Below are 27,898 nucleotides of genomic sequence, written 5' to 3' on the forward strand. Positions count from 1 at the left end.
CCCACAAAGGGAAGCCTATCAGTCTAACAGTGGATCTCTTGGCAGAAACCCTACAAGACAGAAGAGAGTGGGGGCCAATATTCAACATTCTAAAAGAAAAGCATTTTTAACCCACAATTTCATAACCAGCCAAACTAAGCTTCATAAGTGAAGGAGAAATAAAATCCTTTACAGACAAGCAAATGCTGAGAGATTTTGTCACCACCAGGCCAGCCTTACAAGAGCTCCTGAAGGAAGCACTAAATTTGGAAAGGAAAAACTGGTAACAGCCACTGCAAAAACATACCAAATTGTAAAGACCATCAACACTATGAAGAAATTGCATCAATTAATGGGCAAAACAACCAGCTAGCATCATAATGACAAGATCGAATTCACACATAACAATATTAACCTTAAATCTAAATGAGCTAAGTGCCCCAATCAAAAGATACAGACTGGCAAATTGGATAGAGAGTCAAGATCCATCAGTGTGCTGTATTCAGGAGACCCATCTCACATGCAATGACACACATAGGCTCAAAATAAAGGGATGGAGGAATATTTACGAAGCAAATAGAAAGTAAAAAAAAAAAAAAAAAAGCAGGGGTTGGCTGGGCATGGTGGCACGGTGGCTCATGCCTGTAATCCCAGCACATTGGGAGGTCAAGGCAGGTGGATTACCTGAGGTCGGGAGTTCGAGACCAGCCTGACCAGCATGAAGAAACCCCATCTCTTAAAAATTCAAAAATTAGCTGGGTGTGCTTGTGCATGCCTGTAATCCCAGCTACTCAGGAGGCTGAGGCAAGAAAATCACTTGAACCCGGGAGGCAGAGATTGTGGTGAGCCGAGATCATGCCATCGCACTCCAGCCTGGGCAAGAAGAGTGAAACTCTGTCATAAAAAAAAAAAAAAAAAACGGCAAGGGTTGCAATCCTAGGCTCTGATAAAACAGACTTTAAACCAACAAAGATCAAAAAAGACAAAGAAGGGCACGGTAAAGCGATCAACACAACAAGAAGAGTTAACTGTCTTAAATATATATGCACTCAATACAGGAGCACCCAGATTCATATTCTCAGAGACCTACAAAATGACTCAGACTCCCACACAATAATAGTGGGAGACTTTAACACCCCACTTTCAATATTAGAAAGATCAACGGGACAGAAAATTAGCAAGGATATTCAGGACTTGACCTCAGCTCTGGACCATGTGGACCTAATAAACATCTACAGAGCTCTCCACCCCAAATCAACAGAATACACGTTCTTCTCAGCACTACATCGCACTTATTCTAAAATTGGCCACATAATTGGGAATAAAACACTCCTCAGCAAATGCAAAAGAGTGGAAATCATGATAGTCTCTCAGACCACAGTGCAATCAAATTAGAACTCAGGATTAAGAAACTCACTGAAAACTGCACAACTACATGGAAACTGAACAACCTACTCCTGAATGACTACTAGGTAAATAACGAAATTAAGGCAGAAATAAATAAGTTATTTGAAACCAAAGAGAACAAAGACACAACATATCAAAATCTCTGGGAAACAACTGAAGTGGTGTTTAGAGGGAAATTTATAGCACTAAATGCCCACAGGAGAAAGCAGGAAAAAACTGAAATCGACACCCTAACATCACAATTAGAAGAACTAGAGAAGCTAGCAGAAGACAAACAAACAACTAAGATCAGAGCAGAACTGAAGGAGATAGAGACACAAAAAACCCTTCAAAAAATCAATGAATCCAGAAACTGGTGTTTTGAAAAGGTTAACAAAATAGATAGACTGCTAGCCAAAGTAATAAAGAAGAAAAGAGAGAAGAATCAAATAGACACAATAAAAATGATAAAGGGGATATTACCACTGATCCCACAGAAATACAAACTACCATTGGAAAATACTATAAACAACCCTATTCAAATAAACTAGAGAATCTAGAAGAAATGGATAAATTCCTGGACACATACACCCTCCCAAGACTAAATCTGGAGGAAGCCGAATCCCTGAATAGACCAATAACAAGTTCTGAAATCAAGACAGTAATAGCCTACCAACCAAAAAAAGCCCAGGACCAGACAGATTCACAGTCACACTTTACCAGAGTTACACAGAGGAGCTGGTACCATTCCTTCTGAAGCTATTCCAAATCATAGAAAAAGAAGGAATCCTCCCTAACTCATTTTATAAGGACAGCATCATCCTGATACCCAAAACCTGACAGAGATACAACAAAAAAAGAAAATTTCAGGCCAATATCCCTAATGAATATTGATTCAAAAATTATCAATAAAATACTGGCAAGCCGAATCAAGGAGCACATCAAAAAGGTTATCCATCACGATCAAGTCAGCTTCATCCCTGGGATGCAAGGCTGGTTCAACATACTCAAGTCAATAAACATAATCCATCACATAAACAGAACCAGTGACAAAAACCACATGATTATCTTAATAGATGCAGAAAAGGCCTTTGATAAAATTCAACACCCCTTCATGCTAAAAACTCTCAATAAACTAGGTATTGATGGAACATATCTCAAAATAATAAGAGCTATTTATGACAAACCTGCCAAGACCAGCTCAGTCAGGGAGACTCTAACCCAGCGGCACTAGAGGAATTAAAGACACACACACACAGAAATATAGAGGTGTGAAGTGGGAAATCAGTGGTCTCACCGCCTTCAGAGCTGAGAGCCCCGAACAGAGATTTACCCACATATTTATTAACAGCAAACCAGTCATTAGCATTGTCTCTATAGATATTAAATTAACTAAAAGTATCCCTTATGGGAAATGAAGGGATGGGCCAATTAAAGGAATAGATTGGGCTAGTTAACTGCAGCAGGAACATACCCTTAAGGCATAAATCGCTCATGCTGTTGTTTGTGGCTTAAGAATGCCTTTAAGTGGTTTTCCACTCTGGGCAGGCCAGGTGTTCCTTGCCCTCATTCCCGTAAACCCACAACCTTCAAGCTTGGGCATTAGGGCCATTATGAACATGTCACAGTGCTGCAGAGATTTTGTTTATGGCCAGTTTTGGGGCCAGTTTATGGCCAGATTTTGGGGGACTTGCTCCCAACACAAACCCACAGCCAATATCATATGGAACGGGCAAAACCTGGAAGCATTCTCTTTGAAAACCGGCACAAGAGAAGGATGCCCTCTCTCACCACTCCTATTCAACATAGCATTGGAAGTTCTGGCCAGGGCAATCATGCAAGAGAAAGAAGTAAAGCGTATTCAAATAGGAAGAGAGGAAGTCAAATTGTCCCTTTGCAGATGACATGATTTTATATTTAGAAAACCCCATTGTCTCAGCCCCAAATCTCCTTAAGCTGATAAGCAACTTCAGCAAAGTCTCAGGATACAAAATCAATGTGCAAAAATCACAAGCATTCCTATACACCAATAATAGACAAACAGAGAACCAAATCACGAGTGAACTCCCATTCACAATTGCTACAAAGAGAATAAAATACCTAGGAATATGACTTACAAGGGATTTGAAGGACCTCTTCAAGGAGAACTACAAACCGCTGTTCAAGGAAATAAGAGAGGACACAAACAAATGGAAAAACATTCCATGCTCATGGATAGGAAAAGTCAATATTGTGAAAATGGCCATACTGCCCAAAGTAATTTATAGATTCAGTGTTATTTCCATCAAGCTACCATTGACTTTCTTCCCAGAATTAGAAAAAAACTACTTTAAATTTCATATGGAACCAAAAAAGAGCCCGTATAGCCAAGCCAATCCTAAGCAAAAAGAACAAAGCTGGAGGCATCACACTACCTGACTTCAAACTATACTACAAGGCTACAGTAACCAAAATAGCGTGGTACTGGTACCAAAACACATATATAAACCAATGGAACAGAACAGAGTCCTCGGAAATTATGCCACACATCTACCACCATCTGATCTTTGACAAACCTGACAAAAACAAGCAATGGGGAAAGGCTTCTCTGTTTAATAAATGGTGTTGGGAAAACTGGCTAGCCATATGCAGAAAACTGAAACTGGACCCCTTCCTTAACACCTTATACAAAAATTAATTCAAGATGGATTAAAGACTTAAACATAAGACCTAGAACCACAAAAACCCTAGAGGAAAACCCAGGCAGTACCATTCAGGACCTAGGCATGGGCAAAGACTTCATGACTAAAACACCAAAAGCAATGGCAACAAAAGACAAAATTGACAAATGGGATCTAATTAAACTAAAGAGCTTCTGCACAGCAAAAGAAACTATCATCGGAGTGAACAGGCAACCTACAGAATGGGAGAAGATTTTTGCAATCTGTCCATCTCACAAAAGGTTAATATCCAGAATCTACAAGGAACTCAAACAAATTTATAAGAACAAAACAAACAACTCCATCAAAAAATGGGTGAAGTATATGAACGGACACTTCTCAAAAGAAGACATTTATGTGGCCAACAAACATGAAAAACAGCTCATCATCAGTGGTCATAAGGGAAATGCAAATCAAAACCACAGTGAGATACCATCTCACGCCAGTTAGAATGGTGGTCATTAAAAAGTCAGGAAACAACAGATGCTGGAGAGGATGCGGAGAAATAGGAACACTTTTACACTGCTGGTGGGAGTGTAAATTAGTTCAACCATTGTGGAAGACAGTGTGGCGATTCCTCAGGGATCTAGAACCAGAAATACCATTTGACTCAGCAATCCCATTACTGGGTATATACCCAAAGGATTATAAATCATTCTACTATAAAGACACATGCACATGTAAGTTTATTGCAGCACTGTTCACAATAGCAATGACTTGGAACCAACCCAAATGTCCATCAGTGACAGACTGGATAAAGAAAATGTGGCACATATACACCATGGAATACTATGCAGTCATAAAAAAGGATGAGTTCATGTCCTTTGCAGGGACATGGATGAAGCTGGAAATCATCATTCTCAGCAAACTATCACAAGAACAGAAAACCGAACACCACATGTTCTCCCTCATAAGTGGGAGTTGAACAATGAGAACACATGGACACAGGGAGGGGGAATATCACACACCAGGACCTGTTGGAGGGTGGGGGACTAGGGGCAGGATATCATTAGGAGAAATACCTAGTATAGATGGCGGGTTGATGGGTGTAGCAAAATACCATGGCCGTGTATATTTATGTAACAAACCTGCATGTTCTGCACATGTATCCCAGAACTTACAGTATATATTTAAAAAAAAAAAAAAAGAGCTGCTTACAGAATGGAAAGTGATGTAAATTATAGAATGAACAATCCCCTCAACCACAGGTCTGGGCTCAGGTACCACTCACCTGCAGTAGCATCTGCTCTGAAGGCAAAGCTCATTGGTATGCAGTTACCATTGCCCGTAACCCACAGTGCTATTGCTGCAGAATCACCTGTGCCATTTGTCCTCCAACTCTGAAAATGGCACAGTGCTAGCATTACTATTCAGATATATCCAGAAGAAACAACAAAGAACTAGTCATTCTTTCCACACTGGAAATATGAGAAAATCAAGGCTCATAAATTGGGTGAGACAAGGCCAGATGACAACTTGGTCTTTTTTGTATTCAGGCAATTCAGTATTGCCCAGACTTTGAAGTCTCTGTGACCGCAGTCTAGGGAGAGTAACATGCCACACTCACTCCCTGTGAACTCTGACTTACAGTGGCAGCCTCAGCTCTTAGTGTGATTGGGGAAAGTGAATTAGGTTGAATGCCAAAATGAGCATGTGTTGATTAATAATTTGAAATCATGATCCACTCCAATTTCAGGTCATGATTCAGGGACGATTATTCAATATGCTGAGTGCTGTTCGTGAAATGGACAAAGAGAGTGTACTGAGAAAGATCGGCCAAGCAAAACAATCGATGGCACAAGGTGAAGTATGGCTGCAAAGCACAGAGATGCCAAGACTGATCATGCCTCTGAGTGTGAACTTTCCTTGGAATGAAGTTAGCCCTACGCAAATAAAAAATTTTCACCAGTCACACATATTAGTTTCCTATCCCTGCTGTAACAAATCGCTTGTGCCCTCTGCTTCCTCTTGTCACCAGAGACTAGGGTAGTCATCGTTTATACTTGCTGATTGACTGGCTGAATCTGGTATTTTCTCAACCCAGCACTTACACATTAAGCCTTTTAAACTTAATGGCTTAAAACAAGGCAAATTTATCATCTCACAGTTCTGGAGGTCAGAAGTCTAAAACCAAGGTGTTGATAGGGCTGCAGTCTGCCCGGGGGCTTGCAAGTCCTTGCCTTTTCCAGCTCCTGGAGTCCACCTGTATTCCTTGGCTCATGGCCCCTTCCCCACATGACCCTAACCTCTTGCTTCTGTCCTCGCATCTCCTTGTGTGAGTCTGATTCCCCCGTTTCCTTCCTATGGAGACTCTGATTACGTAAGGCCTACCTGTCTAGTGCAGAATAATCCCCATCACATAGCCCCATCTGCAGAGTGCCTTTTACCATGGAAGATAACACATCCACAGGCCCCTGGGAATAGGATGTGGACACCTCTAAGTGCCATTATTCAGCCTATCTCATGATATAAAGTGGATCTCCATGCCAGGTTTGGCTGAAATTCCTAGCCACTTGGTAATGAACAAGGTCACCCAATCCCAAACCAAGTTGTAATGTCTGTGAAGTGTGGCTGTGGCTCGACCTCCTGTTTTGTGCCCTCTGCTTCCTCTTGTCACCAGAGACTAGGGTAGTCATCATTTATACTTGCTGATTGACTGGCTGAATTTGGTATTTTCTCAACCTACCATTTGCACATTAAGCCTTTTAATCTTGTATTGTATTTCCTTAAGTTAAGGAAATTTCCATCCTGGCCACCGTGACCACTGTAGCTCATACCTATAATCCCAACTCTTTGAGAGTCCAAGGTGGGAGGATCACTTGAGCCCAGGAGTTCAAGACAAGCCTGGGCAACATACTGAGACCCCTGCATAATTAAAAATTATCCAGGACTGGTGGCATATGCCTGTAGTCCCAGCTACTCAGGAAGCTGAGGTGGGAGGATAAGCTAAGCCCAGGAGCTCAAGGTTATAGTAAGCTGTGATCGTACCACTGCACTCAAGCCCAGGTGATAGAGCAAGACCCTGTCTCTAAAAAAAACAAAAAAAGAAAGAAATTCCAATCCTCTGATGCCCAGCTTGGCTGGGACTGTTGGAGGCCCACTCTCAGTAGCTTTTGGGAGCCCTAACACCGTATCACCATATTCTCCCAATACATATATTCCCAATCCACAGTTTGTATGCCAGCCCACAAGCAGGCCCGGATCTTTCCAGGCTCTTCCTCCCTTCCCGGCCTGAGCCTCTGAGCCTGGCTCAGGCTTCCCTGTCCTCCCTAGGCACAACCACACTCCCATCTGACACTCTACTGAGACCCAAATGTGTATTTTGTTTTTCAAAACATTGCATAACATTTTAATGATTCTCTTTCTTCCTCCTATATTATTTTTTATCTCTGGTGCTGAAGTTTATTAATAAAGAAACTCTTTTCTGAAAAATTATAAAATTTACTTGTGAATTCTGTGGGGATGTATAGAAAATGTCTTCATTTACTTCTTTAATCATTTTCTTTCCTTAATTCATCAGAGATATTTTAATTATGAATTATAATTTTCTGGAAATAAAGATAAAATTTTTTAACCGGAAAGGAGGTTGAGGTAAGGAACCAATGGGACACTGAAAGTGGAAATATATATATATATATATATAAAAACATGCACACACCCACTAATTGGTATATGGAAAATATGCAAATATATGTGGTGGTTTCCCGTGAAAATACCTTTAGTACCCCCTAAAAGTGCTGTTTTTTTTCACCCATAGAGGCGAATTTCTTCAAATTCTTCCTGAAGCGGAGCAGTCAGGATGATTATACCAGCCGATTCTCTGTGTCGCCCAATGAGGTGCTGCCCTTCGCTTTCCCAGACTGCAGCTCACCCCAGGACTCTAATGAGTTGGTAGGTGCTGTCAGACTTGGTGGCAGGGACTGGACATGATCATGATCGTGTTGGGCAGATACAAGGCAAGCCCTTCCGTCTTAGTCCCTTCACCTCCTCCCAGAGGCTCCAAAGGAAGACCAGGAGAGTATTACCAGTAGAAAACCAGGAGTCATCTCCTGCCATCTGCCTTGCTCCTGATACACCTGCACAGAGCTCCCTGGTAACCTGGGCTGGTCCTTCCCAGCCTGAAATGCAGCATGAGCACTGACCCCGCCCAACTGTCCTGGAACTGGGCCTGAGTGCAGAAGGGAAGAGAGAGGAACCCAGAGGGCCCCACCTGGCCCAGGGAGGCAGGCTCTGCTCAGCTGGGCCCTTCTGCTGCCTGGGCACATTGTAGAAGTCAGGGAAGGGCAGCCCTCAAGTCTGGGCCTGACCTCATAAGAAGGGAATGTGGTCCCAGAAACTGACAATCTAACCCATCAGACCCACAATCCACTTCTCTCTCTCTCTCTCTGGGGTGTGCGTGTGCACTTGTGTGTGTGTGTGTGTGTGTGTGTGTGTGTGTATCTTTCTCTCTTGGGGTAGCAGGCAGTGTAATGGCTCATCCTTCTTCCCTTATGGGCACAATGGTGCATTATTGAAAAAGTAAGAGTTAACCCTTATGTTGTATTTACTATACTTCAGGCAGTGTCTTAAGTCCTTCCAGTATATCACCTCATTTAATCTTAAACAAATCTACATGATAGGTTTACCATTTTTCAAATGAGGAAACTGAAGCACACATTCACATAGCCAGTAATAAAATGTTGCTCGCGTTCACATCGTTAGTAATAAAAAGTATACTTAAATCAATATTGCAAGTGCATGTGCAAAATATTTTGTTAATTTCAAAGAATAAACATCATTCACATTCTAAAATATTTGTTAAGCATTGCAGGTAATCTACTCAAGAATTACGGGACTGAATTTAGAAATTCCATACGTTTTCTGCTTTTGATAATTGTATGACTTAAAAGAGCAGAATAATTAGTTCCTAAGAAATAAAAATCCTGTGATTTTCAAGCAACAATAAATGTCTGACACTCGATAATTAATGGGGTGAAGAGGTTGATGGGGTGGAAAGAGATCATCACTGTGCAGTGGAGCCCCCCTCATTATTTTTGAATAGTTTGAAGCTGACATGTTTCATTTGATCTTTTAGTGCTACAAAGACTTCCCTGCTGCTCAGCATGGTTGAAAAATAGAGCGCTCAGCATTCCTGTCTATAAAAAAAAAAAATCTATTAATTTATTTCATAAATACTGTATTTCATCAATTCTAAGATGCCTTTTTCTTACATTTAGCATCTAGAAATTGGGAAATGGTATCACTGTGGCATATTAACGTTTCATCATATTAGTTTAGTGATGGCGTATTAGATTAGGAGATGTATGCTGTTTTTTGAGTGTTCGTCATATTCAGGCACCATCCAGATCCTCGGGGTGTCTGAGACAGACTAGTATGCAGGAAGTGTATTAGGTAGTGCTTCGGGGCTTCGCACCTGTGGAAGGCAGGCAGAGGGGACAGGATTGGGTGGAGAGAGAAGTAGGACCGGGGTCCACCTCAACAAAGGCCTTAGGTGGGCCTGTGAGAACTCTGAGGCTGGCACAGGGTGAGAGGACGCAGCATGTTTCCCGTGGCTTCAACCCGCCATGGAGGTGAGCTGCCTGGGAGGAGCGCTTGACCCTGATGGAGGCAGTGCCCTTCAGATGAGGCAGCCCCTGAAGAGGGCTCCCCTGCCCCCAAGAGACGTTTTTATCCCTACACTCCTGGCAGCTGGGGGCTGAGTCCTTCAAACCTGAAGAAGTTTCTGAGTGACACATTGCAGCCTCCACAACCGCAGAAAATAAAAGAGACTCACATCCACTAGGAGACATGGAGGAGGGGGTGATCAGGGCTGCCTTCCTGCCTTATAGATCAAATGGCAACTGTGGTTGCAGGAGGAGTTGCTCTGAGAGTAGAACTGGTCATTAATGTTTCAAAATGTAATGGAAACAGAAGCATAGCCACTCTTGCTCAGTGGTGATTCTCTGTTCTTTTTCTTGTTTTCCTTTACATTTTAGGCTCCTGATGGCCTTGGACTGGTCCCAATTAAGTCTTCAGAAGTTCAAATCAAGCAGAGTTATTCCTTCTTCAATCTGCAGGTCAGACCTGTCACATAGAATTAATTAATTGAGTTTCTTATTAAGTAAACAAGATATTCTTGAATTTGAATTGCAGTGTTTTATATAGTTTTGCTTTATGGCAGATTACACTGTGTGGCACACTCTGCTGCTATTGGATAACATATGGGAGGTATACCAGATTCTTTTCTCATAGTGTGGTTTATGCAAACCAGGATTTCTACTCTGTGGATATACCTATATCATGCATATATGAAACTATCTGAACTACATATATTAGAAACTTCAAGAAAAAATATAAGTGAGAAAAAATTAGTCAGCCTTTCTTGAGACATATGACCACTTCTGTTTTTGAAAATGAAAATATTGTGGTGTCCTTCTACACTTAAGCCATGTAGTATGGTTGAGTAATCATGAACACTCATGTGTGCCGAAACCCAGAGCAGGGCTCAGGACTTTCACTAAAGTCTGTCCAGACTGGTCCAAACTAACAATAGCCACAATCCGATGACTGCAACATGGTTCTTGTCTTACTTTTACCACCAGGAAGCTCGGAAATGCTGTTGTTGAGAAGTAGATCCCACCAAATGGTAACAGGTTTTTAAGGATTTTCAGTCTTCTTTCACCTTCAGGTTCCTCAACTGTACAAAATTAAGAGATATCAGCCATTCTCTGTCCACAAGTCTTCAACAAGTTACAGACCTCAAAAGCTTGCCCGAGCCCTAAAGCAAGGAGCTGAGGTAACACACCCCCACCTTCCAGAATCTCTCTCATCTTTTCCCTCCTATCCTGGCATCAAAACTAACGTGCTGCCCTTGGTCCTTGTTAGGATGAAGTCACCACCATCATAGCCCTTCCAAAACAAGACTCCACAACTCAGCTCTCTGGCAAGACATCAGTTTTGAGCATGAAACCACCTGAGGCCTTAGCCATGTCTCTGGATTATGATCCTCTGTATATTTTTGTAAGTGGCAACTGGCAGAAGCCTTGTTTTCTGTGCTCCTTTATTTCAGCAATTACTCTACAGGAAAAAGAGCATTCTTTGGGAATATTTTTTCCCTTTGGAATTTCAAGTGTTAAACAATATCTGACCTTTAAAATTGTTTGCCAGCCTTTGTTTTTTGGAGAATATCAATGATTCCATCTTTTAGCAATTCCTTCATTTTTAATGAGAATAATTTTATGATCTTTTCTAAATATCTATAATATGTAAATATAGGCCAAAGAAGAAATTAAAAAAGAAATTAGAAAGTATTTTTAAGTGAATGAAAATGAAAACAAACAAAAAATCTGTGGGGAATTTATAGCACTACACACCTACATTGGAAAAGAAGAAAAGTTTCAAGTTAATGTCCTAAGCTACCCCTTTAAGAAACTAGAAAAAAGAGGGCAAATGAAACCAAACTAAGCAGAAAAAAGAAATAATAAAGGTCAAATTGACAATTAATGAAATAGGCCAGGCACAGTGACTCATGCCTATAATCCCAACACTTTAGGAGGCCAAGCCAGCAGATCACTTGAGGTCAGGAGTTTGAGACCAGCCTGGCCAACATGGCGAAACCCTGTCTCTACTAAAAGTACAAAGAAATTAGCCAAACGTGGTGGCCCCTGTCTGTAATCCCAGCTACTCAGGAGGCTGAGGCAGGAGAATTGCTTGAACCCAGGAGGAGGAAGTTGCAGTGAGTTGAGATCATGCCACTGCACTCCAGCCTGGGCAACAGAGCAAGACTCCATCTCAAAAGAAAATAAAATGAAATAGAAAGCAGAAAAACAATAGAGAAAAACTGGTTCTTTGAGAAGATCAATAAAATTGATAAACCTGTAAGTTGACTGATCAGGAAAAAAGGCAAAAGGCACAAATTACCAATGTCAGGAATGAGAAAGGTGACATCACTACATATTCTACAGATTTTAAAAAGATAAGAAGTTAATATTATGAAAAACTTGATGCCAGTAAATTTGATGACTTAAATGTGCAAATTCATTAAGAGGCACAAACTGTAAAATCTTATTTAAGAGGAGATAAATAGCCAAAATAGCTTTTTTTTTTCGAGATGAGTCTCGCTGTGTCCCCTAGGCTGGAGTGCAATGATGTAATTTTGGCAAGCACCTCCTCCCGGGTTCACACCATTCTCCTGCCTCAGCCTCCCAAGTAGCTGGGACTACAGGTGCCCCCCACCATGCCCGGCTAATTTTCTGTATTTTTAGTAGAGACGGGGTTTCACCATGTTGGCCAGGATGGGCTTGATTTCCTGACCTTGTGATCCGCCTGCCTCGGCCTCCCAAAGTGCTGGGGTTACAGGCGTGAGCCACCACGCTCGGCAAAGTAGCTTTATATCTGTTAAAGAAATTGAATTTTTGGTTGAAAACTTTCCCACAAAGAAACTTCCAGGCCCAGATGCCTTCACTATGGAATTCTGCCAAATATTTAAGGAAGGAATAATACAAAATCTACACAAATTCTTCCAGAAAATGGAAGAGAAGAGACTAATTCCCAAATCATTCCAGAGGCTAGTATTACTCCGATACCAAAGCCAGACAGAGATATTACAGGAAAAAAAAGAAAAGATCAATATCTTTCATGAACATAGATGAAAATATTTTTAACAAAATTTTAATAAATCAAGTTAATTGCTTTATAAAATGGATAATGTATCATAACCAAATAGGGGCTTGAATCAGGAATACAAGATTAATTTAACATTAAAAACTCACTGTAGTTTACATGTAACACTCTAAAAAGGAAAAACATCTCAATAGTAACAGAAAAATTATCAAACATCCATTCCTGATGAACGCTATCAGCAAGTGCGGGATAGAAGGGAACTTTCTCAACCAAATAATAGTCATCTATTTAAAACCTAGAGCCAACATCAAACTGAGTAGTAAATGACTGAATGCCTTCCTCCTAAGATCAAGAACAAGGCAAGGATGTCTGCTCTCACTAATTCTATTCAGGATTGTAAGTGTAGCCAATGTAACAAGACAAGAAAAATAAATAAAAGGCAGCCAGATTTGAAAAGAAGATATAAACCCATCTTTATTTACAAAAAAAAAAATGATTGTCTATCAAGAAAATACAATGAAATCTACAAAAAGCTACTTAAACTAATAAGGGAATTTAACAAGATTGCAGGATGTAGAATCACCATATAAAAATCAATCATATTTCTGTATACTAGCAATAAACATTATGAAACTTAAGTTTCAAAAGCCATATCATTTAACAATAGCATCAAAACATGTGAAATAATTAGAGATAAATATGACAAACATGTATAAGATCAGTACACTGAAAATTATAAAACATTACTGAGAGAATTCAAAGAAAACCTAAATAAATGGAGAAATAAACAGATTAATGGAACAGAATAGAGGATCCAGAAATATATTCATTCATACATTATCATCAATTGATTTTTGACAAAGGTCAGAGATAATTCATCAGAGAAAAGATAACCTTTCAACAAATTGTGCTAGAACATTTGGATATCTATTTACCAAAAATAAAAACAAGAATTTCAATTAGTATCTCACATCATCTATGTAAATTAATACAACATGGATCATAGACCTAAATAGAAAACCTGAAACTGTAAAACTACTAGAAAACACACAGAAAATCTTTGTGATCGTCCAATTAGACAAAGATTTCTTAGATAAAACACCAAAAAAACACAATCCATAAATGGAAAAAAAATGGATTAATTGGACTTTGTCCAAATTAAGAATTTCTGTTAATGTTAAGAAAATAAAAATATAAATCACAGACTTGGAGAAAATATTTGGAAATCACATATCTGATAAGAACTTATATCCAGAATATATAAAGAACTGTCAAAATTCACAAAGGAAACAGTCAACAGAATGAAAAAGTGACCTACAGAATATAGTCAGCAAACTATATATTTGATAAGGAGTTAATACCCAAAATATATAAGAAACTTCTACAACTCAATAGTTAAAAAAAAAACAAAAAAACCCTGGCTGGGTGCAGTGGCTCAATGCCTGTAATCCCAGCACTTTGGGAGGCCAAGGCGGGTGGATTACAAGGTTAGGAGATTGAGACCATTCTGGCTAACACGGTGAAACCCCGTCTCTACTAAAAATACAAAATTAACTGGGCATGGTGGCGGGCGCCTATAGTCCCAGCTACTCAGGAGGCTGAGGCAGGAGAATGGTGTGAATCCTGGAGGTGGAGCTTGCAGTGAGCCGAGATCACGCCACTGCACTCCAGCCTGGGTGACAGAGCAAGACTCCGTCTCAAAAAAAAAAAAAACAGAAAAAAACAAAAAAAAACTAATAACTCATTTTAAATAGTGGGTTAAAACTTGAATAGACATTTCTCCAAAGAAGACTTATAAATGGCCAACAGCTATATGAAAAAACTGCTCACCACTAATCATCAGAAAAAAAATCAAAACCATAATGAGATATTACCTAACATCTGTTAAGAAGGCTATTACCAAAAAAATAAAACACAGTAAGTGTTAAGGAAGATGTAGAGAAATTGGAATCCTTACACACTATTGGTAGAAATCCAAAATGGTACATCCACTGTAGAAAATAGTATGGAGATTCCTCAAAAAATTAAATATAGAACTGCCATATGATCCAGCAATCAGCTGGGTGTGGTGGCACATGCCTATAGTCCTAGCTACTTGGGAGGCTGAGGCAGGAGGACCCCTTGAGCCCAGGAGTTCAAGCCTGCAGTGAACTGTGATTTCACCACTGCACTCCTGCCTGGGCAACAGAGTGAGACCCTGTCTCAAATAATAATAATAATAACAGTAATAATAATAATGTGAACCAACAATCCCACTTCTGGATATGTTTCCAGAAGTATTAAAATCAGGGCTAGGCATGATGGTTCATGCCTGTACTCTCAACACTTGGGAGGATAAGGCAGGAGGATCACTTGAGCCCAGGAGTTTGAGACCAGCCTAGGCAACATAACAACACCCTATTTCTACAAAAAAATTAGCGAGGCGTGATGGCAGAAGCCTGTAGTCCCAGCTCTTTGGGAGGCTGAGGTGAGAGGATCGTTCGAGCCCAGGAGGTCAAGGTTGCAGTGAGCCATGATGGTGCCACTGCACTCCAGCCTGGGTGACAGAACAAGACCCTGTTTCAAAAAATAGAGAGAAAGAAATCAGAATATCAAAGAGATACTAACACTCCTGTGTTCATTGCAGCACTATTCACAATAGCTAAGATATGAAAACAATCTAAAAATCTATCAACAGATGAATGGAATAAAAAAGGTGGCATATTCAGACAGTGAGTGGAATACTATTTAGCCTTTAAAAAAGAAGGAAATTCTGTAATACGCAAAACAGCATTGATAAACCTTGAGGACATTATGCTAAGCTAAATAAGCCAGTCACAGAAAGACAAATATGAGATGTTGATAATAGCCAGATTGACAGAATCAAAGAGTGAATGGTGGTTATCAGAGGCCAAGAGAGGGGAAAATGGGGAGTTACCAGGCAACAGCATAAAGTTGCAGTCAAGAAAGATAAATCCGCTCTCACAATCTGCAGTACAACATCGCACTTAGAGCCAATAATGCACATTTAAAAATTTGTTAAAAGGGTAGTTCTCATGCTAAGTGTTGTTACCACAATACAATAAATAATTTTTAAAAAAATTATCAGAACTCAATAATAAGCAAGCAAACAATCCAATTTTTAAATGGGCAAAAGATTTGAACAGATTCTTCACCAAAGAAGATATACAGATGGCAAATACGCACACAAAAAGATGCACAGAATAATGCATCATTAACAACGCAAATTAAAACGGCAATGAGCTCTCTCTGTTAGAACACCTACAATTTGAAAAACTGCTGGTGGGAATGTAAAATGGTACAAGTACTTTGGAAAACTGTTTGGCAGTTTCTTACAAAGTTAGTAGTTAACATACACCCACCATATGTCCAACCATTCCATTCCTAGCTATTCACCCAAGATAAATGGAAGCATTAAACTTGTGCAAGAATATTCATAGCAGATTTATGTGCTCCCCAAACTGGAAAATAAGTGTCCATTAGCAGGTTAACAGATAAACAAATTGTGGCATAACCATACAGTTGAATACTCTTCAGTAATAGAAATGAATGAGCTCTTTATGTATATAAAAATGTGGATGATTCTCAAAGTAATTATCTTGGGTAAAAGAAATCAGACAAAAAAGATTACATGCTGTTTTGTTCAATTTAGATAAAAGTCTAGAATATCTAAAGTGATCTACAGAGACAGAAAGATTGGTGGCTGCCTGTAGATGGGTTGGGTGCATAGGTGTGGAGGGGCAGGAAATGAGGATGGGGGAATGATGAAGGGCATGAAATAACTCTTGGGGGTGATGGAAATGTTCATTATGTTTATGACGGCAATGGTTTTGCAGGTGTAACAAGTGTTAAAACATATCAAACTATGTAATTTAAATATGTGTCATTTATTGTACATCAACTATATATCAGTACAGCAGTAAAAGTAAGAATTAGGAGACCCTAAAGAAAGAAAAGGAACACTGTAGTGGTTACAACTGGTGAAGCATTATAGTGAAGTCTTGGGCTGATCTCTGGGCATTCAGCCTGGAGGAGGGAGGGTAAAGGGCTCTGAGAAAGAGGTGTCTAGGTAAGGGTAGGCTCCAAGCACTAACAGTGAAATTGAGAGTCTGGAACACTCAAGGATTGTATAAAGGCACATCAAGAAAAGAAGAAGCAATTATAATCTACAAGGGGGGAAATCAACTGAATATCAGTATGTGCTCCAGATAGGAAACCAAACTAAAATTTGACATGATTTTTAAGAGCTGATGGAAAATCTAAAAATATAATACATTTGGCCGTGATATCAGAACTCTTCTTTAATGGGGGCCCGCAGGTCATGATATTGAACCTTTAGCCAAAATATAAATAAGTAAATAAGCCAAACCCGTAATCCAAGCCTCGACTTGGCCTGGCAGAGAAACATATTTACATAGTTGAGAGAAAGTAAATGCTATTTATTAGTTTTCAACTTTTAGAGACACCTATGAGCAAAGCATGAGGGTCTGGCTGTAGTTCTGGAAGGCAAATGTTAAGGATCTCAACAATATCAAAGGAAAATTGCGAAAGCAAGAAAATAAGGTACAGGAAAGCAGAAGAATGATGTTTTCGTTTCACCTGAAGGGGAGTTGAAATACCCAACTAAAGATGATGAACAAGAAATAGGGGTATGTGTGTACCATTTCAAGTCACAATGGTGACCAACAGCAGAATAAGGCAACCTTCAAAACAGGAAAGAAGAAGTTTGGAAGGGGCATTTGTGTACATAAGCAAAGTCCTTGTCTTGCATAGTAATGAGTCAGTAGATACTGCCTGAGGTTGACAATCAAGAAATGGAAGAATAAGCATGATGTTTAGAGTTAGGGTGGTGACCACTAGAGTCACAAAAGCCAGAAACACGGGAAAGAAGCAGCCTTTGGGATGTGGGCCTGGTAATAGGAAGGGCCAGCGGAAGACCACTGCTTTTCCTCACAAATCCTTGCAGCCGAGGTGAGTTGCTACCATATGCATGCGTTAGTTTAGGAAAATTAAAATTAAAAGCATCATGGGGTGACCACTCAGACCAGTTACGCTGGTAGCAATGGGGATCTGAAGGATGACAACTACGGGAGACAGTGCCATTGCCATTTCCAAAAAGACTGCGTTCATGACGCTTGGCCCAAGGCAGAGAGAGCCAGCCACATGGCAGCTTCACATGTCCTCAGTCAACCAGGGTAGAAGACACTCCTGAAGGCCACACAGGGCATTTCCCCTCCCCTGGTGTTGTAAACCTTTTCCCTCACACTATCCCCATAGGGTGGGCCCAGCCCCACTCCCCATCACACTGCCTCCCTAAATCCCACCTCAACCACAAGTGCTTACCAAGGTGTATGCTTTTTTCCACATTACTGTGGGCATCTCAGACCCCCTCAGTGGCCATCGTTGCCTCCCTGCCCTCCCCACTCCTTTATATGCAGGAGTTCAGTCCAGAGCCCTCTCCCTACCTTTGCCCCAGGCTCTCATCCTGGCCCTCAAGTGGCTCGGCAGCCTTTGCACTAACGCTTACCGCCTTTCCAGCCTTCTTGACTCACCACCGCTGGGCCCTCCCCCACCTTGCCTCTGGATGCTGGAATGCGTTCAGGTCTAGCTGCATGTCATTTAAGTTTGGGGGGACATTTGTTTCTTGGCAGTGAGATTGAGTTTCCATAGGCTAAGTGGTTTTGTGGGGTTTTTTAACTTGTTTAAAAAAGTCAGACAAACAACAGAATCTCAGTGTAGTGGTTCTTAAACATCAAACATCTGAAATTAAACAGCTGGCGGGGGTGCTATGTTGCTGTTTGGAACAAGAATAGGGTTCTTGTTGCACGAGCCTCTGAGAGAACAGTAAAAGGCTCTGTATTTTAGTATTTTGATATAATTGCTCTGTGCCTCCATTAGTTCTGCTGGAAAATTAATAAAAAACAGGATCTCCCTTAAAACCAGATACTACTTCCAAATGGAGCCTTCCTGAATTAAACACATTACCAAAACAATGTTAAATGTTGACATTTCCTGATACATCAAATGTCATCCTCTTTTTTGTCATCTCTTTAAAGTAGCTTTTAAAAGCCTTTTTTTGTTTTCAAAACCAGAGCTTATTTGCTTTTTTAAACCAGTTTGCTCATTTAATAACTCCCTAATTCATCAGCATTAGAAACAAATATTCAAAGCTGTTTTAAGCTGTGATTTCATGTGAGTTTAGTAAACCCATATGGTATGTAATGAAGCTCTTAAGCCTTAAAAGTGACATTTATGAATGACTATGTTTTTTTAAACGCTGCTGGCTTGAAGATACCTCTGCTCTCCTGCTTCTTTTCCAGAGAAGCTGACTTGGAGTCACAGAGTGCTAGTGCTAGTGGGAGCCACAGACAGCATTAGCTGATGCCTGTCCTATCCCTGGCTTAATGCTCATCATCACTGGCCATCAGAGAAATGCAAATCAAAACCACAATGAGATACCATCTCACACCAGTTAGAATGGCGATCATTAAAAAGTCAGGAAACAACAGGTGCTGGAGAGGATGTGGAGAAATAGGAACACTTTTACACTGTTGGTGGGATTGTAAACTAGTTCAACCATTATGGAAAACAGTATGGCGATTCCTCAAGGATCTAGAACTAGATGTACCATATGACCCAGCCATCCCATTACTGGGTATATACCCAAAGGATTATAAATCATGCTGCTATAAAGACACATGCACACGTATGTTTATTGCGGCACTATTCACAATAGCAAAGACTTGGAATCAACCCAAATGTCCATCAGTGACAGACTGGATTAAGAAAATGTGGCACATATACACCATGGAATACTATGCAGCCATAAAAAAGGATGAGTTTGTGTCCTTTGTAGGGACATGGATGCAGCTGGAAACTCATTCTCAGCAAACTATCACAAGAACAGAAAACCAAACACTGCATATTCTCACTCATAGGTGGAAACTGAACAATGAGATCACTTGGACTCGGGAAGGGGAACATCACACACCAGGGCCTATTGTGGGGAGGGATTGCATTGGGAGTTATACCTAATGTAAATGACGAGTTGGTGGGTGCAGCACACCAGCATGGCACAAGTATACATATGTAACAAACCTGCAGGTTATGCACATGTATCCTAGAACTTAAAGTATAATGATAATAAAAAAATAAAAGAAAAAGAAAAAAAAAAGAAACTGATAAACAAAAAAGAATATTTTTTCCCTGTCTTTGGCAGAATCCCAACCCAGGATTATTTGCTGTAATGCATCCTCTGACCTACGCAGAAACGTCGATAGATTACCATCTATGCTCTCACCCGAAGTACAAAGTCACCAAAGAGTCCCACCACGGGTCCAGCATTCCTGTCACCCAAAAGCAGTTTCTCCATCACACGGTAATGTCGTCACCAGGCTCACTGGCAGAGTGGCCCTGGGCTGCAGGGAGGGGCAGGGGACGAGGACAGGGTCACAGCTGGAATTGAGACAAAGAAGGTTTGCCGCCACAGCTGCAGAGCAAGAATGGTAACACCGCCCCCATACCGCCAACCCTAAAGGGGTACAGGTGGAGACCCTGCACCGCCTTGTCCTGACCACACCTGCCTCTCGGGCTGCCTGCTGCCCTTTGTCAACATTCCTTTGGAAGGCTGTACCTAACGTTCATGTGTTCGTATTTCAATCATGTAAAAACAGCCATATAGTATGCGCAAACCCTTGGTCTGACCTCCTCTCTCTTTGACCCCAAGTGTAGAAACCAGAATGGACAAGGTGGTGGTGTGACACATGCAAAAAAGTGGCCCCAAGGAATTACTTCCCCCACAGGGAACCACCCTGACCTGAATATCCCCCGACACCCCTTAAGGGTTATCTTCAGGCCCTTCAAACTCAATCAACCCTTAACTCAGATTATGATCTCTCTCCCCACTTCTACCAGCCACACCCTCAACTGCCTCCTCTTCCTGTGTCACCTACTTGCCTTTCTGTTTTATGGACTTTGTGCAGTTACCTATGAGATTCTTTCCCTCCTCCCACATTCCCCTCATCTCACCACCCCGGGGGGCCACCAGTGTGCCACTGACACAGCAAACAGATTTGCAGACCTCCCTCTAGTCTAGCCTGTGGCCCACTGCTGCTGCAGTCCGCCTTCCCTTCGGAGAAATCTTCCTTAGGCACAAGTTGATCCTGTCATTTCCTGCTCAAAAGCCTTCCGTGGGCCCCACTGCCTGCAGGAGCAGCTCCAAGCTCATTAGCTTGGCCCACAGTGCCCCTGTGACCTGCCTGGCTCTCCAGCCAGATTCCCTTCTGTCTCTATCATGCACCCTGCACTCAGCCCAGCCGGGGTCTCCTTGCAGCGCTCTCCCCCCACGTGGCGCGCATGTGCAGCTCTCCCGCCTGGAGTGCCGCTGGATGAACTGCCTTCCTCTCCGAGTGTTGCATTAGCATCACATTCACAACAAACAAAACAGATTCTAAGGCCGCAGCTGCCCTCCATCCCGAGGACATGTTGCTTGTACAAGCGCCTAAGGAAGCAAGGGAAGCAAACCTCACCTTTGTCTCTAATGCTGTGTTGCATTGTTTAATGTGCTTTGCTGAAGCAATTGCCTTTTTGCTTCAGAAAAATCCAAACTGAATGAAATTACAGATTTTGCTGCTTAGCCTTTTAAGACTGAAAAAGAGTTGAATAAAACAAAAGTCCTTCCGAAACTTTACCTCACCAAACAGTTGCTTCCCATGTAGCACCCGTGCGCTGACTTTCCTTACAGGACATTATTCCTGGAATAATGCACTGGAAAAGCTTCCAGTCCCTGGTTCTCTCCTGCCTGCCGGACCCCTCCAAGGTGGAGACCACAAAGAGGTAAGCACTTCTCATCTGTTTGTTCACAAGTGTGTGTGCCCCACGGATTACAGAGGCAATGATCCCCAAGAGTTAAATGCCAATAATATGCCAAACCATCTTTTTAAAGCATGAGAGAAGTTTGCTAGTCAGAGAAATTTGATGATGTGTAATTGATTTTTGTATTTTGAATTTATCTTAATCAAGATACACTTTTTTGAAAAGTAATGCCCTAGGTGACAAATTGGCAATGCTTGGGTACAAGTAGACAACCATTCCATATAATTTAACTGACATTACAAGTAGACAACCATTCCATATAATTTAACTGACATATTCATGGTCAATCTTTTTAAAATTCATAAATTGCTGCCTGGGCAACAGAGAGAGACTCCATCTCAAAACAAAAAAAGGGGGAAAAATCATAAATTGCCAAGATTAGCCTTCCTCACTCCCTGTATCCAGTTTCAAAGAATCCACAGCCCTCTTGTGCCACAGGCTGGCATTCACTGTGAGACCATGGCAATCCCCACGCAGAAAACAGCCCTACTCCAAAAACACAATGCGTAGATCAGAATATTGTTGAATGATGAAAGAAGAAACTTAGAGTGACTACATTTTTGCTAATTTGCTTATTTAATAGCTCTTCAAAACCGTAAGATATCAAACAAGTAGCCTCGTGCCTTTTCGTTAGACTCTCTCTGCCTGGCCAATTGCTCACTCCTGAGCCTTTGGATTTGCTTCTTTAGTCCACTGTCCTTATAAATACGGCTAAATGAGTAATTGATGAACAGACATGACTAGTGTCCCAAAATGATTATCATCAGCTGTCAAAGTCCGAATCTTCTGATGCAGAATGAGGCCCACCCCAAGGTGGCAGAGCCCCGGCATGGCCCCGAGAGTGGCCAAGAAACCTGAGCTCTGCCACCAGCCAAGATCAGTAGGTGATCTTTACACACACCCCAGCTCCCACTCAGGTCACCTGGATCCTCTGACTCAGAAGCTCACCAGGGAGCTACATGAGCCCCAGGAGCCATGTGACCTCAGCCACACCCCTTGGCCAACTCTCTGGGCCCAGTCCTCTTGTCAGTAAGACAAGGGGATTGGACTTGTTGCAAAGGCCCTTCTCAGCATTGACATTTTAATTTCAGTAAGAGTGCCAGAGCTCACCCAATGTGCAGCCGTCCATGTACACTACACATCCACCCACGCCTCCCCAGGTATTTGAGGAGATAGTCGGAATCTGGGTTGTGACCCCAGAACACTGAATTTGACTTCCTTCTTCATCGTCTTCATTGAAGGGCTTCATTGGTAAGCTCTTCCTGAACTAAGCCAAATGCAGCCATACGTCATGTACGTCAGGGCTTTCCCATGTGCTGTCCCCTAAGGGTTACTTCCTTAGGGCTTCTCTACTCCTCTCCTTTGCCTGAAGATTAGCAGGTGGTAAACAAAAAGCACCCAGCATAGGATTTGGGACATGGCAGGAACTCAAAACTATGTTTCTTTCCAATTATTATACTTCATCCATTCCTCATCCACCCTATTGCCATCTCAAAATCAGCATCCTTGTTCTACGTTTTTAGCATATTTCTAGAATGTCAAATCTCCAGAGCTGGTGGGAACAATGGCATCGAAGAGAGAAGGAAAGCTTTGGCATGGGAGAGACCTGCCTCCATTGTACGCTGGATGTATCACCAGCTCTGTCCTTGGGCGAGCTACGTATTAATGAAGCCCTTCGAGCAATAATCTCCTCCTCTCTGAGACAGAGGCAGTGACAGCATCCTCACATTTGTGTGTGTGAGGATAAAAGTGCAATGATCTTGTGAAGCATCTAGCATCATGCCTGGTACATTCTTAGTAACTCTTCTCTCGCTTCTACCCTCCTTCCCCGCCCACTAAGTGTCGCAATCACTCCATAGCCACCAGATGGCGATGGTCCGTCACCACATTGACAGACTGCCTCATTTTGCTGCGGGTGAGGATGCTTCAGATCTGACCGCTGCAGTCAGTAAACAGGGTTTGGGGTGCTGTCAGGAGACTGAATAACAAAAATGAAGAATGGTGAGAAGTAGCGACCCGCTGACCATGTCCACCCGTTGTCAGCATGTGCGGTTCTTAAGAATCAAGAAAAAGCATCCTATTTTCTTTCCAAAGCAGTGTCCTTGGAAAAAAATCTCCCAAGGCTGTTCTTTCAACAAGCAGTGAGAATGCAGTTACCTTGGGCTTGAATAACCATGAATTAAACATGAACTCTCCATGAATTAAAGAAAACTCTCGAACCATGAGTTGTTACTTTCAGCTTATGTGCCTGAGTGCTCTGTTGGGCCAGTTTGTTTCAAAATAAACTGCAGTTGCATAACAGCTCATAAAATCAAGAGAGGATTCTGTATCTCCTTAGCGTGGATTTCCACAGGATGTAAGACTCTAGGTCATGTTTTATTTCTGAGAACAGATACAAAATAAGAAGTGTAATTCCTTTTTTAAGTTCTGTCTTAGTTTGTTTGGGCAGCTATAATAAAATGCCATAGATGTAATTTATGAACAACTGAAATTTATTTCTGGAGACTGGGAAGTCCAAGATCAAGGCACCAGTAGACTTGGTGTCTGGTGAGGGCCAGCTTCCTGGTTCAGACATGGTTGTCTTCTCACTGTGTCCAAACATGGCAGAAAGGGGAAGGAAGCTCTCAGTGACTTTTTTTTTTTTAAAAGACGAGATATCACTATCTTCCACGCTGGAGCGCAGTGGCATGATCATAGCTCACCGCAGCTTCAAACTCCTGGGCTCAAGTGATTCTCCCCCCTCATCCTCCCAAGTAGCTGGGATTATAGGTGTGCATCACCATGCTCAGTCAATTTTATTTATTTATTGTAGAGACAGAGTTTTGCTACATTGCCCAGGCTGGTGTTGAACTCCTGGCCTCAAACAATCCTCCCACCTCAGCCTCCCAAAGTGCTGGGATTACAGAAGTGGAGCCACTACACCCAGCATCTCAGGCCTCTTTTATAGGCACTAATCCTATTCATGAGGGCTCCATTCTTATGATCTAACCCACCTCCCAAAGGCTCCATCTCCAAATACCATCACATTGGGGGTTAAGTTCTTATTATTTTTAAGGTAAATAGGGATAGGGTCTTGCTATGTTGCCCGGGCTGTTACTCCTGGCCTCAAGTGATCCTCCCACCCCGGCCTCCCAAAGTGTTGGGATTACAGGTGTGAGCCACTGCACCTGGCCTGGGAGTTACCTTCAACATGAATTTGGGGACAACACAAAATTCAGTCCATTGTAACTTCCTACTAATCCATTAATGATATTCCAACTTTGCAACCATTTTACTTGAATAAATTAACTCCTATTACTTATGAGGTTTGCCTTGTATCTTTTGCCCCGACAACTGTTTGTTGTTAAACCATGCAATATAGTTATTTAGTGTTTATTTATTCGAAGTCATTGTTGTATTTGTAATAATTGAAGCAGCTCATTTATTTCTTTACTCTTCAGTAAATTCAGAGATAGCTTGTTAAGTCTCTTTGGACTTCCATAAAATCTGAGAGTCGGTGACAACTGAAGAAATTATCTAATCCAATAGTTCCCAGACTTTCTGATTTCATAGATGAGCGAAATGTCCAGAAGAACTTTGGGAACTGTCTTGGCGTTGTCAGGGTTTTACTTTGTCAAGTAAGGACATTAATTTTTTTTTTTTTTTAATGGAGTCTCACTCTGTCACCCAGCCTGGAGTGCAGTGGCATGATCTCAGCTCACTGCAACCTTTGCCTCCTGGGTTCAAGCGATTCTCTGCTTCAGCCTCCTGAGTAGCTAGGACTACAGGCGTGGGCCACCACACCCGGCTAAGTTTTTGTGTTTTTAGTACAGACAGGGTTTCACCATGTTGGCCAGGTTTGTCTTGAACACCTGACCTCAAGCAATCCACCTACCTCGGCCTCCCAAAGTGCTGGGGTTACAGGCATGAGCCACCGTGCCCAGCCAAGACATTAAAATTAAACAAAGCAACAGCCAGACACATTGGCTTATGCCTATAATCCCGGCACTTTGGGAGGCCAAGGCAGGAGGATCACTTGAGGCCAGGAGTTCAAGACCAGCCTGGGCAACATGGTGAAACCTCGTCTCTGCTAAAAATACAAAAATGAGCTAGATGTGGTGGTGGGCACCTGTAATCCCAGCTACTCAGGAGGCTAAGGCAGGAGAATCGCTTCAACCCAGGAGGCAGAGGTTGCAGTTAACCAATATTATGCCACTGCACTCCAGCCTAGGCAACAGAGCGAGACTCTATCTTAAAAGAAAATAAACAAAAATTTAAAAAATAAATAAAACAAAGCAAAACAAATTTTAAAAAGGCGCAACCACCATCTACTGTCATCACTATTTCAATTTTAAATGAATATATTTAACACACACACAAAAGTGAGAGGAACACGGTCTCAGAATTTACAAATTGGATAAGTTTTGCTTCATGAAAAACCCTTGGTTGTTGCCATTCCATTGTCCTAGACCAACCTGGTCCCTGACGAGTGGCCCAGACCCTGAACTTCTCAGTCCCTCTTCTTAGTGGGAATTCTCTCTGACTATACATGTTCTAAAGTAAAGTTTTGGTAGAATTTTCTAATAGAACCTGGATTCTTTATCATGAAGTCAGTTACTAACAGGGCTAACCTCTGTGTCTCCGGGCCCAGAGTCCTTTTGGTGGGAAATGGAATTAAAGACCAAAATCTGGGTGCTATATATACACATCGCTTCTGGGGTGGGGTGGGGTTTGCTTCTTGGCCTGTTCAGCAGACAAAGTCAGAGATACACACAAACACACACACACAATGTACACACAAAGATACATGCAGCATACATATATATGTAATGTGTGTGCATATAAACACACATATATTCATACATATCCATATTTTAGAAATCATGAATTCACACCAATGCCTACAGTTCCAGTCCATATCCATAGAGTTATTGCTTGCTTTCCACCATTCCATATTTGTATCTCCCTTCTTCCACTGTGAGAACCCTGGCTTCTAATACATTTACTAATTTTATAATAGATCAAAAATCATTTCAGAATTGCTTGATCCATAACCACCTTAATAAACATGCAAAATAAGTTCAGATTTGTTTCCAGGTCCCCCCGACCCCCCCCCACCCAAGTCTATGGGTGTGTAATCAAATCACTTGTAGTAAGTTACTTGGGTGATTTCTTTTTCTTTTCTGTTTCTTTTCTCATTCCTTTAGCTCTCTCTCTCTCTCTCTCTCTCTGTCTCTCTCTGTCTCTCTCTGTCTCTCTCTCTCTCTCTCTGTCTCTCTCTGTCTCTCTCTCTCTCTCTCTCTCTCTCTCTGTCTCTCTCTGTCTCTCTCTCTCTCTCTCTCTGTCTCTCTCTGTCTCTCTCTCTCTCTGTCTCTCTCTCTGTCTCTCTCTCTCTGTCTCTCTCTGTCTCTGTCTCTCTCTGTCTCTCTCTCTGTCTCTCTCTCTCTCTCTCTCTGTCTCTCTCTCTCTCTCTCTGTCTCTCTCTCTCTCTCTCTCTGTCTCTCTCTCTCTCTGTCTCTCTGTCTTTCCTTCCAATGTGGTTATGGAATTTCTGTGAAATACTGTGATTTGTTTCAGTTTGCTTTCAGTCTTTGTCTTTTATGTCACTTTCTTACTGATTTAATTTTATTTTTTCAATATGTTGAACATTAACATGTTTTCCAAACTCAAAACTACACTAAAGGCATATTCAGGGAAGTGTCACTCCCTCGAATCTCCCTCCAGCCCCTGGCAGGTAGCCAGCGTGTTCTTCTAACGTATCCTTCCTGTGTTTCTCTTTATACTGGTAAGCAGAATATATATTTTTTTCTTATTTTCCCTTCTGTCTTACACAAAAAGTGGCATTCTAGATATGCTTTTCTGCATTTGTTTTTTTTCACTTAATAGCTCCAGAAAGTCACTCTATATCAGCTCACAGATGCTTTCCTCATTCTTTTCCCATTAGTCAAAACCATGGTGCTATAATTTTTTTTTTCAGTCAGTCTTCATACTTGGCAAGCGGGCGCATTTTTGCACAATAACAAAACAAAGATAAGAATATTATTTCAAAGACATATGTGCTCACACAAAGGAGCCGTCGGTTAATCCCTGCTTTCCATTCCTGCCTCCTGCCCTACCTTCAGCTTCAGCCTTTCCAGCATCTGTGAGGAGGTCTGTTTCCTTCCGAGCGGGCTCCAGGCTCTGTCATTCTTCGCTGTTTTTCATGAGACAGCATTCTCCAGGCTTCTAGAAATTTATTCCAGAAAATGATTGAAAACTTGTATCCATTGATGCCTTTTCTCCTGTTCTCTTGGCTGTTGTGTGTTCGGTGTTTATTCCTTCTCTATCATCTGAAATGTGTGTATGGAAGGAGTCGAGACCCCCAAAAAGTGCTCATTCCA

The 27,898-nt window shown here is 41.6% G+C and overlaps 1 protein-coding gene across 1 annotated transcript in view; it reads left to right on the forward strand.

Annotated features, from left to right (window-relative positions):
• Window positions 1-27,898, forward strand: part of LOC112617152 (cilia- and flagella-associated protein 221) — a 110,805-nt gene that overhangs the window by 71,561 nt on the left and 11,346 nt on the right. The window contains exons 15-21 of the mRNA XM_025373891.1: window positions 5,761-5,866; window positions 7,822-7,955; window positions 10,040-10,120; window positions 10,732-10,839; window positions 10,929-11,063; window positions 19,885-20,043; window positions 21,409-21,500. Of these exons, the coding sequence (XP_025229676.1) occupies window positions 5,761-5,866; window positions 7,822-7,955; window positions 10,040-10,120; window positions 10,732-10,839; window positions 10,929-11,063; window positions 19,885-20,043; window positions 21,409-21,500 (815 nt within the window). The remainder of the gene's footprint in view (window positions 1-5,760; window positions 5,867-7,821; window positions 7,956-10,039; window positions 10,121-10,731; window positions 10,840-10,928; window positions 11,064-19,884; window positions 20,044-21,408; window positions 21,501-27,898) is intronic.

This window comes from Theropithecus gelada, unplaced genomic scaffold, assembly GCF_003255815.1.
Source record: "Theropithecus gelada isolate Dixy unplaced genomic scaffold, Tgel_1.0 HiC_scaffold_15884, whole genome shotgun sequence".
NCBI lineage: Eukaryota > Metazoa > Chordata > Mammalia > Primates > Cercopithecidae > Theropithecus > Theropithecus gelada.